The sequence below is a fragment of the Acartia tonsa genome, chromosome 15 (genome assembly GCF_053477335.1).
Source record: "Acartia tonsa isolate MP-2025a chromosome 15, ASM5347733v1, whole genome shotgun sequence".
Lineage (NCBI taxonomy): Eukaryota > Metazoa > Arthropoda > Copepoda > Calanoida > Acartiidae > Acartia > Acartia tonsa.
Genome location: NC_137274.1, coordinates 17,010,409 through 17,024,924, shown reverse-complemented (window position 1 = coordinate 17,024,924; position 14,516 = coordinate 17,010,409). Strand labels below are relative to the sequence as shown.

Below are 14,516 nucleotides of genomic sequence, written 5' to 3'. Positions count from 1 at the left end.
TATATATTTGTAAAGAATATGAACGAAATTAGTTTTTAATAGATATTTATGCAAAAAAAATATTTTTCATATCTAGGTAGAAAATAAAAAGTAGATTTTTGACCTTCAAAAAATATTGATTTGACCCAACTTTAAAGTAAAAAAAAACTTAGTTCCAAACGTTATTTTTCTTTTTCTTGTCCATTATGCATGAGCTTGGGTATGTAAATTAATAATATCAAGTTAAAATAAGAAAATTTGATCATGACTTTTTTCCAAATTTCCACCCTTAGACCGTTGTGATGTATGTACAATAATAATAATAATGTAGAATTCTAATCTAATCCTTTAGTCACAAGGATCGAATACGTAATAATGTGGGGGGGGGGGGGGAGGGGCTCCGCAATAACATCTAAGCTTAAACCAAGTGACGGATACTCGTAAACAGTAAGCAAAATAGTCTAAATATTGAGCTAGAATTCTAAATTTTGGTACATAAGCCTAGTCTAAAACGTACCTATTACATCTAGATGCAAAAATTTTTTTTTTAGTTTATGTTAGTTAAAGAAAACCCCTGCGAAATGTATTTTTGACTTGGTCCTATTTTTCTTACATCAAATGGGGGAGGCAGATATGACACTTATGGAGATTAAAAAACCTATAACTAAAAGGAATTCAAACAAACAAAAACAGTCTTTGGCGGTTTTTTCAGCCGCCGTTTCTTCACAGTTCCACATTATGTCTTATTGGAGCAACTGCCAAATTTGAGTTGTGTATCGCATTTTTTTTTTTTTGAGTTCCTTTAATTTTGATCAACGTTTGGTATAACAATTTGTCGCATCCTCCTCCCCCCCCCCCCCCCTTTTAATCTAATGGTATTTTATCCTTATAATTTTAAAAATAAGCAACAGCTTTTTATAGGTCCTGGAAAGATTTATAACTATTTTATAACACCCTCCCAAAAGACCCCCCCCCCAACCAAAAAAATTCCCAATCAATTTTTTACAAAGGACTCTTTTTAAACCTCAAACAAAAGAATTGGGTTATCAAATTCAACTCCCATTTCCTCATAAGCCCCTAGAGGCCTCTTTGGGACGTAGCTGCTAGCAAATGATAGACCAATGGGCGAAGCCACTAGCTAAATACTAAATAACATATGGTACCTAAAAACTTAAAATATAAGTCTAAAAGTTTTCAATTAATAATTATAATTTTTATTTGGTACTCAAAGTTCTGGTTAGGAAATAATTTTTATAATTAATGAAAATAATTAAAAGTCACTTGAAAAGTTTGAAAACATTTATCAGTTTACAGTAACTAGTAAAGCAAAATAACAATTTCTGATCTATCGTTTGATAAAGATTATATTCCGCGGATATGAAAATAGGCCGCGGATATTTAAACATACAACAATACGGTTACACCACGGTTTCCGTGGCAACTCGCTGTGTAAAATTGACATTTCTATCAGCGGAAAGAATACGGCTGGGTCGCACAAGAATCCGGGAAGAAATATTACGGTTTAGAAAGAAAATCCGCGAATTAAAATGTCTAAAATCCACGAAATCCACTCTTCTCTCTTTTCAGCTCGAAGATTTCTTAAGAAAAAGAATTTAAACTGTGACACTTTTTTTGAGCTTATTAGCACTGTAATAGTGTTGTGTGATATTATTAATTTGCTCGTCTTAGAAATTGCGACAAAAATGTAAACAGCTGATTGCAAGGTTAACAACTTCTTATACACATTCTTTTATTTTATTTCATAGTATATTCGAAACCAATTAATATACTATGCATTAGAACCGGTTCAGTCATCCATACTGAATAATCATGTATAAAAGATCGTATTATAAACAATTTTCCACGAATACATACATCATAAAATCTACACGTTTCGTCCGATGGGCCTTCGTCCCATCGGAGCTAAAAAGCTGTAATTTTTCCTTTCAATAACCGCGGAAAGCTGTCAATAATATAATGCGATAACATCCAACTGGTGTCGCCATTCAATCAAGCGACACATTTCATTGACGACACAGTCTATCACCCCGCCGGATTCCATCGAGGAGGCGCAGCCATTCGCAGCTGGTTGCAGTAAAAATATCAAACCAATTCTTCTGGCTAGAGAAATAATCTATTAGGCCCATTTATTCGAAATTTTTTATGTAAATTTATGTGCAATCTCTCCAGAAAATTGTAAGACATGGTAGATTTTTGATTTACCAACAATCATTTTTTGATCTAACTTTAGGCCCATTTTTTCCAAATTTTCACGCAAAAAATCCTTTTATAAACGCAAAACCAAGATTGGTTTAAAGCCAGGCATTTTCGCTTTTATGATAACAATCATGTTTAGATCCATTATTTCAAAATTTTATGTTTTACTATTCATTGCAGACAGTCTGCTAAGTATTTATACCTCAGCATTTCATATGCATTTATCACGCTTTAGTTTAAATCCATTAGATCCATTAATCTAAATTTATAAATGAAAATTCATACGTGCCATACAGTATTCGAAAATTTCTTGTACCAGTGCAAAAACTACTCTAATCATTAAAAATTGTACAAATGTATCCGAAAATATAATTATGAATCATTATTTTTTCTTTGTTATTTTGTATATATTAAACATAACAATGTCTCGAGCATTCCAGATGCTAATATTCACATCATTTTTTATCGAATTCGCAGCATCGTCGTTCAACGAAATTATTTCGAATTTTCGAACTATTTTGAATTAATTAAAACTTCGACAGTATTCCGTTCTTTTTACACACGTACACAGTCTACATATTCTAGTTGTATTCGACAAAAAATGAAATATAAAAGTTTACAACATCATTTTTTCAAACCATGTCTCGAGCCTCATATGAGCAGTTATTCAAAACACTTAAACCAAATAAACAAGGATCTTTACGTCAATGCAATCAAATAGAAAAGTCATACATTTTCGAATAAAAGTCCTTATAAGTCCGCTTCGAAAAAGTATAGAATAAGGATAGAAATTCGAGAACAGATTGTCAAAAAATTTGCCATTTTCGAAGGATATAAGTTAAAATATTCGGCCCTTCACTATCTTTGTTTCATTATATGTTGATAAATTTTAATAAGTACTAAAAATGCATTCACTGTATATAAAAGCTTGATTTTTACTATAATATTCTCTATCTTTTAACACGAGTATTGAGATGTTGACAGGACGAGTGTTAAATTTCAATCATACAAGAGATTTTCAATACAAATTATTTCAGATCCCTGGAAGCCTCAGGAGCTGGTGTTATATACTGAATAAGTCTATGTCGGAATACACCCCTAGGGCACAGCGGATTTTTGAGGGTGTCACTCGTAGGGCGGCGGCGGAAAGGAGACCGGTTCGGAAAGCGACGCCCATCCCACAGGAGGTCATGAGGAGAGCCTTGCTCAGGTTAGTAAGGGGATATCAGTCTGTATGGGATATTCCTCTCCCGGAATTTCGTGCCTGCGTCGCCCTGATCCTCCAATTTCATCACTTCACGAGATTGGGGGATTTGGACGAACTGCGGGCCTGCCACATCAGTCAGGATGTGGTAGGTGGGACACAAGTTTTGAAGGTCATTTATCCCAAACGAAAAAATGACCAAGAGAGACTCGGATCCGAGTCTCTCTTGTTCGCTGAGGAGAGCGACATTTGCCCAGTGAAGCTGATATCTCTTTACTTTACCAGGAGCGGGTTCCGATTTTTTTATGGGCGTTGCGTCGATACCAATTTTGTTTTCTGCCGCACGAACTGCGTGTACACATCCACAGGAAAACAAACTGTGTCCGACGGGCGTTTTGCAATTTCCGTAGGAACGTTGTTGAGGGACATTCAGAGGATCTGCAGCGGCGCAGGTTACGGGGGGAAAATCGGAAGAAAATCCGGCAAAATGGCAGGGGTTTCCGCTGCCTGTGACGCCGGATTATCCGATGAAGCCCTCCGTGACAAGGGCCGCTGGAGATCCACTGAAATGTCCCAACACTATCGTCAACATACGACCAAGTATTTACACGCCTTAGGCTCATGTATATCGCTAGACGGCAATCACAACGGATTACAAGCCGCCAGACAGAGCAATGTTCCAATATTCCGGAATTGCGTGTTGCAAAGAAATCTGGCGACACCTCCACCGCCTTTGTCAGCTAGGGAGACATCTCCAGTTCACACCCCGGTTCGGAACCTGCCAAGACCCGTCTTCGCGCGACCGCCGCCGCGACCAGCACCACGTCCGTCACCTGCTTCTGCACGGTCTCCACCTACGCCAATAAGCAGACGATTTAGACAGCCGCCACCTCCTCTACCACAGGCCACCAAGATTTCAGCTTCTGCACGGCTGTTTCATACCCCCAGATCATATGGTACTCGAGCCGCGACAGGTACACTCCACAACATCCAACTGGTGTCGCCATTCAATCAAGCGACACATTTCATTGACGACACAGTCTATCACCCCGCCGGATTCCATCGAGGAGGCGCAGCCATTCGCAGCTGGTTGCAGTAAAAATATCAAACCAATTCTTCTGGCTAGAGAAATAATCTATTAGGCCCATTTATTCGAAATTTTTTATGTAAATTTATGTGCAATCTCTCCAGAAAATTGTAAGACATGGTAGATTTTTGATTTACCAACAATCATTTTTTGATCTAACTTTAGGCCCATTTTTTCCAAATTTTCACGCAAAAAATCCTTTTATAAACGCAAAACCAAGATTGGTTTAAAGCCAGGCATTTTCGCTTTTATGATAACAATCATGTTTAGATCCATTATTTCGAAATTTTATGTTTTACTATTCATTGCAGACAGTCTGCTAAGTATTTATACCTCAGCATTTCATATGCATTTATCACGCTTTAGTTCAAATCCATTAGATCCATTAATCTAAATTTATAAATGAAAATTCATACGTGCCATACAGTATTCGAAAATTTCTTGTACCAGTGCAAAAAAGCATCTGGAATGCTCGAGACATTGTTATGTTTAATATATACAAAATAACAAAGAAAAAATAATGATTCATAATTATATTTTCGGATACATTTGTACAATTTTTAATGATTAGAGTAGTTTTTGAGCTGGTACAAGAAATTTTCGAATACTGTATGGCACGTATGAATTTTCATTTATAAATTTAGATTAATGGATCTAATGGATTTGAACTAAAGCGTGATAAATGCATATGAAATGCTGAGGTATAAATACTTAGCAGACTGTCTGCAATGAAAAACATAAAATTTCGAAATAATGGATCTAAAAATGATTGTTATCGTAAAAGCGAAAATGCCTGGCTTTAAACCAATCTTGGTTTTGCGTTTATAAAGGATTTTTTGCGTGAAAATTTGGAAAAAATGGGCCTAAAGTTAGATCAAAAAATGATTGTTGGTAAACCAAAAATCTACCATGTCTTACAATTTTCTGGAGAGATTGCACATAAATTTACATAAAAAATTTCGAATAAATGGGCCTAATAGATTATTTCTCCAGCCATTCGCAGCTGGTTGCAGTAAAAATATCAAACCAATTCTTCTGGCTAGAGAAATAATCTATTAGGCCCATTTATTCGAAATTTTTTATGTAAATTTATGTGCAATCTCTCCAGAAAATTGTAAGACATGGTAGATTTTTGATTTACCAACAATCATTTTTTGATCTAACTTTAGGCCCATTTTTTCCAAATTTTCACGCAAAAAATCCTTTTATAAACGCAAAACCAAGATTGGTTTAAAGCCAGGCATTTTCGCTTTTATGATAACAATCATGTTTAGATCCATTATTTCGAAATTTTATGTTTTACTATTCATTGCAGACAGTCTGCTAAGTATTTATACCTCAGCATTTCATATGCATTTATCACGCTTTAGTTCAAATCCATTAGATCCATTAATCTAAATTTATAAATGAAAATTCATACGTGCCATACAGTATTCGAAAATTTCTTGTACCAGTGCAAAAAAGCATCTGGAATGCTCGAGACATTGTTATGTTTAATATATACAAAATAACAAAGAAAAAATAATGATTCATAATTATATTTTCGGATACATTTGTACAATTTTTAATGATTAGAGTAGTTTTTGAGCTGGTACAAGAAATTTTCGAATACTGTATGGCACGTATGAATTTTCATTTATAAATTTAGATTAATGGATCTAATGGATTTGAACTAAAGCGTGATAAATGCATATGAAATGCTGAGGTATAAATACTTAGCAGACTGTCTGCAATGAAAAACATAAAATTTCGAAATAATGGATCTAAAAATGATTGTTATCGTAAAAGCGAAAATGCCTGGCTTTAAACCAATCTTGGTTTTGCGTTTATAAAGGATTTTTTGCGTGAAAATTTGGAAAAAATGGGCCTAAAGTTAGATCAAAAAATGATTGTTGGTAAACCAAAAATCTACCATGTCTTACAATTTTCTGGAGAGATTGCACATAAATTTACATAAAAAATTTCGAATAAATGGGCCTAATAGATTATTTCTCTAGCCAGAAGAATTGGTTTGATATTTTTACTGCAACCAGCTGCGAATGGCTGCGCCTCCTCGACGGAATCCGGCGGGGTGATAGACTGTGTCGTCAATGAAATGTGTCGCTTGATTGAATGGTGACACCAGTTGGATGTTGTGGAGTGTACCTGTTGCGGCTCGAGCACCATATGATCTGGTATCTGGCAAAATATCACAGATGAAATTTGCATAAAAAAGAATTTTGATTGATTGGTCTAAACAAATTTTCGTCCGAAATTGTTTTACTAAAAACATTCCATGCCAGGAATGTGTTATTACAAGACTAAACATTTCTTATTGGTTAAAAAATTGTAAAATGTGGAAAAACTTTTGAGTATAATTTAGATTGATGGATCTAAAATAAGTCGAAAAAAATTTTACATATAAAATAAAACACCTAAACGTGGAATCATTCCTAACAATTTTATATCGTGGCCAGTCGTATTATAATTCTGTGTAAAATATGAATAGTAGCATTCTTCGTATTAAAATTACGACCATAATCGTGAAATTCAAGATAAAAATATATCGTGAAGTATATTACTGACCAAAAATATTCAACGTGCAAGGAATGACACAACATAGAGGTATTGGCAACTATATAGTTTCTGTCTAAAAAGACTAATGTTTTAGAGGACAAACATATTCTTTTGATGGCTTTTCATATTAATATCCTAAAGTTTCATTTTTTAAGAAAAATCGCAAATATCGTCTATATGGTAATATATGTTTCTACTTATTAAAAAATTTAATCGTGTGTGAAAAATAACCTATGAATTTAGGATTTAATTAAAAGTGCCATCATAGAAAAATTCGTCTGATCTTTGAAAATGCATTTGTCAGATTCTGATGTAAAACTAGTCTGGAAAATGAACAACTTTTTAATAAATGGTCTGAACCAACCTAAATCAATAAAAAGAGGCCAAAAACTAGCTGACGGCCAATATGGGATTACTAGTAAACATGTAATATCAGATTGATCTAAAATTTTGTGTACTAAAGGTGTTATATGTTTAACTGGCGGGCAAGCATAATAAGTAATATTGGAGGACAAATTTTGCAAGAAAACATTTACTCCTGTTGCTGCTTCGTCAGGTAATTTAGAATAAAACATGTTGCATTTAGTGTTCTTAGATGTGGCCATTAAATCACAAGACGTATTACGGCGTTGCCACACAGGCAAAATTTTTATATCATTTTGAACTTGTGAAATAGTGATGTCCATGGCTAGTTGCTGAATCTGAGTGATGCGAGAACCCCTTTGCAAAATTGAAACGACGGCCTGGTTATCGGTTAGCCAGGCGACTGACTGACCTTTATTAAGTTCTAAAAACTTATTATTGTGTTGGAACACATGATGAACGTCAAGTAACTCCCTGTAGGTGCTGCTTTGTTGCTGCTCATCCAGCTTGAAGGGGTAATCCTGGATGATCCGTAGTTGATCGGCCTCATAGATGTAGGCCTTCGTTTCGGATGAATCACTGACCATGATAGAAGCCAGCCTGGCGACGTCGCTGGGGCTAACCAGTCCAAGATAAACCTCCTGCTCCGCTGGTAAAAGGACACGAACAGTGGTGTGCATCTGGCGTATAGCCTGGCCGTTGAACCTAGAAAAAATAAAAAATCCATTAAAAATTGAAGGAATGTGATTCTGGTATAGACTAAAAAGGTTCGTTTTTGCGACGTGAGAAAATGTGAAAAAACAATACCTAACTATGAAATCCTTCAAGTGGGATAATTCCCAGGTCATTTTGTCCGTCAGCTTTAAGTGACTGTTCCAGTCATGGAGTTGTACAGTTAAACCTAACTGCTGCTGGCAAGTCCTAGTACAGATGCGCATAATGTTTCCATGGCTTGTGATAAAGTGGCAGGCCATTCCCAGAACATGCGCTAACTCTTTGGAATGAATCTGGCCTGCCACATGAAATTTGTCGATAAGTTTACTGATGTCATTGGCGAGGATAATCACTTTTAAATGTGGAACGGCTATTTTCATGTCGATAGTATTGATGTGAAATCCAAGATAAAGAATCATGGTAGCTGGACCCTTTGTTTTGGCCAATAAGAGTTCCCATCCTGCACAGGTGAAAACGTATTTGATGAACTTGAGACAGGCTAAGGCTTTGATCTTTGTCAGGCTGATGTTTATCGAGTCGTCGACGAAACATGAGAAGTCGACGCCGTGCAGATGACAAAATCGCCCTATGGGTTGTATGAGTTTATCCATCACATAGGTGGCCGGTCCTGTAATAAAAATGTGTTGAGAATTCGCTGTGGAATGTGAAAAGAATTTTAGGAATAAAAAATATCAACCCAAATGCGATTTTGTCATGTACACGGCGTCGACTCGTGGCACCTTGAGGTTAGAAATAAAAAATCAGTCTAAAAACGACAGAAATATTGTGTAGAAAATAATAGCCATTTTTTGTCATAGTAATATAGATTCTTGTAAAAGTGATGAGAAATTAATACCTGTGCCGAATGGCATAGTGAGACATACATAAAACTCTCGTTGGCCACTCTCCGATTCGACCGCAAATCCAAACAATGTCCTGGCATCCTTGGCCAAACTTAAATGACAGTACATCGAGGCCACATCCAGAACCGACATCCAGGCTCCGGATGTGACCCGCGGAAGGACAGAGCTGACGTCCTCCATACACATGGACTCTTTGGCGATATGGTCGTTTAAACTCCGGCATAAGTCGACACATTGCCGGAGTTTTAACTCACCCGATTCAGAATCGATTTTCGTGGCGACGGTTAAAGGGTTGACAAACCTGGGTTTGTCAACAACCTTGCGAACGTAACCTTTGTCGCACCATTCCCTCGTCTTATTTCTCACAAAGTCTATGTGTTGCCGAGCACTTCTATTGTTTTTGAGGTCTATAACACGAGGAGGTTCGGATATTAAGCGTGGGAAGTATCCCCATTCAAGCAAATTTAAGACATAATCATTTGCGCCGAGCACCTCATGATAAAATAATACGGCTTTGGGATTATGAATTCCTCTTTCCAATGGACAAAAGCCTTTGGATTTTAAATTGTCAATAACCGAATCAATATAACGGCAAAAGTCGGCATCACTAGAAGTGTTTAAACTGTCGGCGTATTGCTGGGATGTAATAATAATTGGCTTACCGGTCAATGGTTGAGAGTTCTGAGCCGCAATATTGTCCATGGCCGCCGTATTATCGCTTGAATCACTAATTTGTTTGTCACTTGTGGCATGAGAAGGGTCGACAGATGACTTTTCGTCGGGAATAGGATTTGTATGGCAACTCTGTTGAATGTGTAAGCTCGACGTAGATGGAATGTGAGCATTCGAAACAGAAGTTGCCGCAGTATCCTATTCTTTCTTCTTGGCCTCCTTGCAAGCAGATTGACGGTGGCCAGTCTTGCCACAGTTGTGGCAGACCCCTGTGAAGCGTTTGGTTGGCTGTCGAGGTTGGTTGGAATCTCTCTCCCTCTCGCGTCTCTTGCGTTCGTATTCCTCATGTTCCTTCTTTAAGGACGTTAATCTTGCTAAGCGTTCTCCCTGCAGCACTTGTTTGTTATCGCTGCATGCAAACCTGGATGATAAAAGGGAAATTATAAAATGGGAAATAATTTCATGGGGAAAAAAGGACAGGTAAAAATTGTAATTATAGACCCTAGAATAACAACTGAACATCCAGAGATGAAAAATTTGAATAATCCACACTCGTGTGTTGCAAGGAAATTTTCGAAATGTCTAAGCTGGGAATTAAGTAATAACTAACTCTTATCCCATGGTGAAGTTAACTCTGAGCTTATATAGGAAATATGACAAAATATTATTATCTTAAGTGTCAAATACGGATTGTATATAATGAAGTTCGATTGAAATTAAAATTCGGGAAAGCGGTGAAAGATTTGTGAGAAACAAATGACATTTTAATATCAAAATATGTGGTTGTATCGATTAATTGAAAAAACGTGTATGATTTGAGATGTTGTATATCAATTCAATAACGTATCTAATATACATAAGAGCAGAGTGAAAAAATTTTTTATATTTTGGTAAGTACCTAAGTGGTCCTAAAAATTTCAAAGTATATTACTTACTTTGTAACGACTGAAGGGCTGGTTGTGAAGGTGAGTGATACGTATAATGACATGAAGGCAAGGACTTCTAGTGTGAGTAGCAACGTGTTCATCATGCGATGTATGTCACCATGCACCTGTACTGGCAATCCTTGATAATACATCTCTCTGATCACATCCTAGATCAATAGTCTTTTATGAGCGTTATTCTGTTGTTGATCATAAAACTCCTAATGAATAGGCATGATAAAAAATACTGAGAATTCGATTAAAGGTTTTAATAAATATTCGTTTCAGAATACCGTAGATTTTATAACGTATGAATTCATTAAAAATCATTAAACATTTTTCTAAATGTTCGTGAAATCTGTTCTTAGCTGATCGAAATAAAATAATTTTTGTTTAAGAAATAATTGGATAAAAAACATGATACACACCTCTGTGTTGTGGGTCACGGTCTGCAGGTCGAGTCCTACCTTCTGCATGAGGCGAAGGTAGTTGGAGTCCCTGACCATCGATGCGTTTATCGACGTGATCGCCGATAAACGCTTCTGCTGCACTGTTGAATAGTGCTGCAGAATGAACGATGGTGTTTTTGCGCGCGCAGGGACCCCATCTACCAATCGCCTCGAAGGTAGGCCCACCTTAGTCCACCCGTCCGGGAGTGGGAATGGCTGACTCTGTATCGCGTTTGAAGCATGATTGAACGGTGTGGGCAAGGCTGCGACAGGAGCATGACTTGTGGAAGGTTGTGGAGCATGCTGAGCTTGAACCTGTGGTCGTTCATGAGCGGACGGTTGATTATTAGCTGACAATGCTTGGATAACATCCATGAGGACGTGCTTGGGAACCGAGTTGGGCACGTCATTAACCGGCGGATTCTTAGATGCTTGGGGTCTTTCAACAGTCTTGCTGCGGGGCGCCATGAAAGGTTGTGCTGCCATGCGCAAAATTTCGGCCGATTTGCGTCTGTTTCGAATGGGTCCCTTATCGTTAACGCTATTGGCTGCTGGCAACATCTGCGGCTGAGGTGCTGGGGGCAAAATCATACTCTGGTTTGCAGGAGGATGCATGGCATAGCTGTGTCCTGCTGGGTGCTGAGCAAAGCCCGGAGCTGGAGGGACGTGTCTGGCTTGGTCCTGTTGAGTCGGATGCAATGGAGTGGAGGATCCTTGGGGAGCTATATGAACTGTTGCATTTGCGCCGTTAAACGCACCGGGTTCCGTAGGCATGGCTGGGATATTGTCCTGTTGGATGTCTCCAAAATGGGACTGATTCAATCCTAAATCTACATCCTCCTCGCTAGATCTGCTGACATCAACGTCGTCGTTGAGACCATTCTCAATGGAGTGAGCTGAAAAACAAAAGAAATACTAAATTGGATTAACATATGTGTAACTCTATATTAAATTGTAATGAAAATTAATGAGATTTTCTTTGTTTATTCTACCGCTAGGTGATTAAAATAACGTGGTGTATTTGTGCAAATGATGTTTTCTGCGGATAAACAAAATGTATAATCGCGTAAATAATAAATTTTTGAGATAATGTTACTAATAATACGCTCGTATGCTTGGCTTAATTTTGTTCTTGGTCATAAGGAATCGTTGAAAAACATCTATCTTGATGTTTTATATATATATTATATTATTACTAATTTCATATATCTGAATTGGCGTTTCAAAGAATCATATTAAAATTCGCGTCGCATGCCTATATTCGATAAAGGCCAAATAGTGGCTTAATTTACCTGGAGATATGGGTTCGAAACCCTCGTATTCCATGGGTAAATCTCCAGCAAGGTCACCAAGATCGGGGATCTCCCCTTCGTCGTGAGGCTCAGCCATTTTATAAAAAACAAAGGATGTCAACAAACAATCCAAGTAGACAACAAAACCGGATAAAAAATCTGAAATGTAAAAGGATATCAAATAAAAATATAATGGGATTATAAAAAAGGAAGAAACAGATAAGAAAAATATGTATTGCCAAAATTAAAAGATAAAAAATGCGAAAAGGGTAAAGGAAAAGATCTGTTTCTAAGTAAAAAATAAAAAACTGATTAACGAAAAAGGGAATAGTATTTTTATATAATTTTGATGAATCATCAAAACTAATGTATTGCGTAAAAATATAAAATCAAATCAAAAAAGATGAAAAAATTACAGTAATTGCGGTAAAACGAATGAATAGAAAAGAAAAATATGAAAATTGGAAGTGATAAATTATTGATAAAAAATAAAAATTTAAAGTAAATACATTTCTAAACAAGATAATTCAAAAGATTTTGTGAAAAAGTTCTTTGGAAAAGAAATGAAGGAACAAAAATTTATCGTGAAAAGGGAGGGAGGGTGGGGATTTTTTTATAAATTTTATCGCCTAAAAAACTTAAATTCTTTGACTATTTTTCACTATCTTTGTTTCATTATATGTTGATAAATTTTAATAAGTACTAAAAATGCATTCACTGTATATAAAAGCTTGATTTTTACTATAATATTCTCTATCTTTTAACACGAGTATTGAGATGTTGACAGGACGAGTGTTAAATTTCAATTGAAGAAAATTAATCTTTAACTGCAAGCTAACTGGCATGCGTGTGTGTGTCTCGGTGTGTGTTCCCGCCAAATGATCAAATTTTTAACCATGTGGGATAAGCAACCTGCCTGTCTTGTACCGTACCGTACATAGCGGCCTATCGATGCTGCTCAAGTCAAGAGGTGCTCCCTCTGCCTATACTGGTGTAATTCTTTTCTTAAAAAATTGACCCGGCCCGTCTGGGCTTGCCAATTCTATATATCTTTCTATCGTACCATGCCTTCTGTGCGCAAGGTAAACTGCTGCCTCCTGGCGGCCAAAATGATAATTACATATCAACAAAATAAATGGCCCCTGCCATAATAACAACTTCAGATGCTCTCTGACGTCACTTGCCGTACCGCCTGCCTTACTTCTTAAATCAGGACGGTACGGTACGCTCCTCTCTTCAAGGCTGCATATATTGAAATTAGCGACCCGTGCCGGACGTGCTTTCTATACGTCTACGGTCGACTAAACTCATTTCCCATATATGCACTTTTCGTACCCTACATTTAGGAACAAAAAACAACGAATGTATCGGACCTCCATCCCCTCGATTGTGTCGAAAATTCACCATCTCATAACTAATCTGTTCTTCGAAACTCGATTAAAACCCCCGCATAATTCGAATTACACTGCACCATGAATAGCGAATATTTTGTGTTACTTTTAAATATATGTTTTTAATAAAAAAATATTCACAAACAAAAGTCGTTTATTCTAACTTTTATTAAATATTTCGTATATCGGAAAAAGGTTTTCAAACCACCAATGTTGAAAAATAAACAAGCTCTAATGTTTTAATTGGACATTCGGACATTTTGGACATTTTGATTATAGAATTGCTACGCTTTCTAAATCGCACCTAACTAATACAGGAATCACTATTCCAAGTTTTAAATCGAAAGGCCAATTCTAACATGTCTGAATTAACGAAAAGACCTAACGGTAACGGACGGAAAGGCTGACCAATATTTTTTTAGAACAAACATAAAAATATTCAATGGGATCGGGATGGGGTGTGGCGCGAGGTTCAAGACATATATCTACAATCTAGCCTCAAAACAGCCTAAAACCAGTCCAGCTAATTCTATTTTATATATTGAGAGGTCCTAATATAAAATATAGACAGACTAACATCCTTATACTTTGGTTACTTTGTACTTTATGTTATATATAGTTTGACTAGCGGCTTTGCCCCTAGCCTCTAGGGGCGAAGCCCCATGAGGTTTGGTCAACCTAATTTTTCGTACTTTAGATTATAAAGAAAAATTTTTTAAAAAATTGTTGGGGGGATTTTTCAATTTTTAGGGGGGTTGAGGGTGTCCCACCTCCCAAGAAAATAGTTATAAACCTTCTCGGGACCT

At 36.7% G+C, this 14,516-nt stretch overlaps 1 protein-coding gene across 1 annotated transcript; it reads right to left on the bottom strand.

Moving 5' to 3' along the window:
* Positions 1–9,163: 9,163 nt before the first annotated feature.
* LOC145307289 (uncharacterized) lies at positions 9,164–12,877 on the bottom strand. The gene is made up of 2 exons (XM_080149653.1): positions 12,320–12,877; positions 9,164–11,923 (listed from the first exon to the last, which is right to left on the bottom strand). Exons 1-2 carry the CDS (start codon positions 12,414–12,416, stop codon positions 10,920–10,922), a joined length of 1,101 nt encoding a protein of 366 aa, XP_080005779.1. The 5' UTR covers positions 12,417–12,877; the 3' UTR covers positions 9,164–10,919.
* Positions 12,878–14,516: the final 1,639 nt, after the last annotated feature.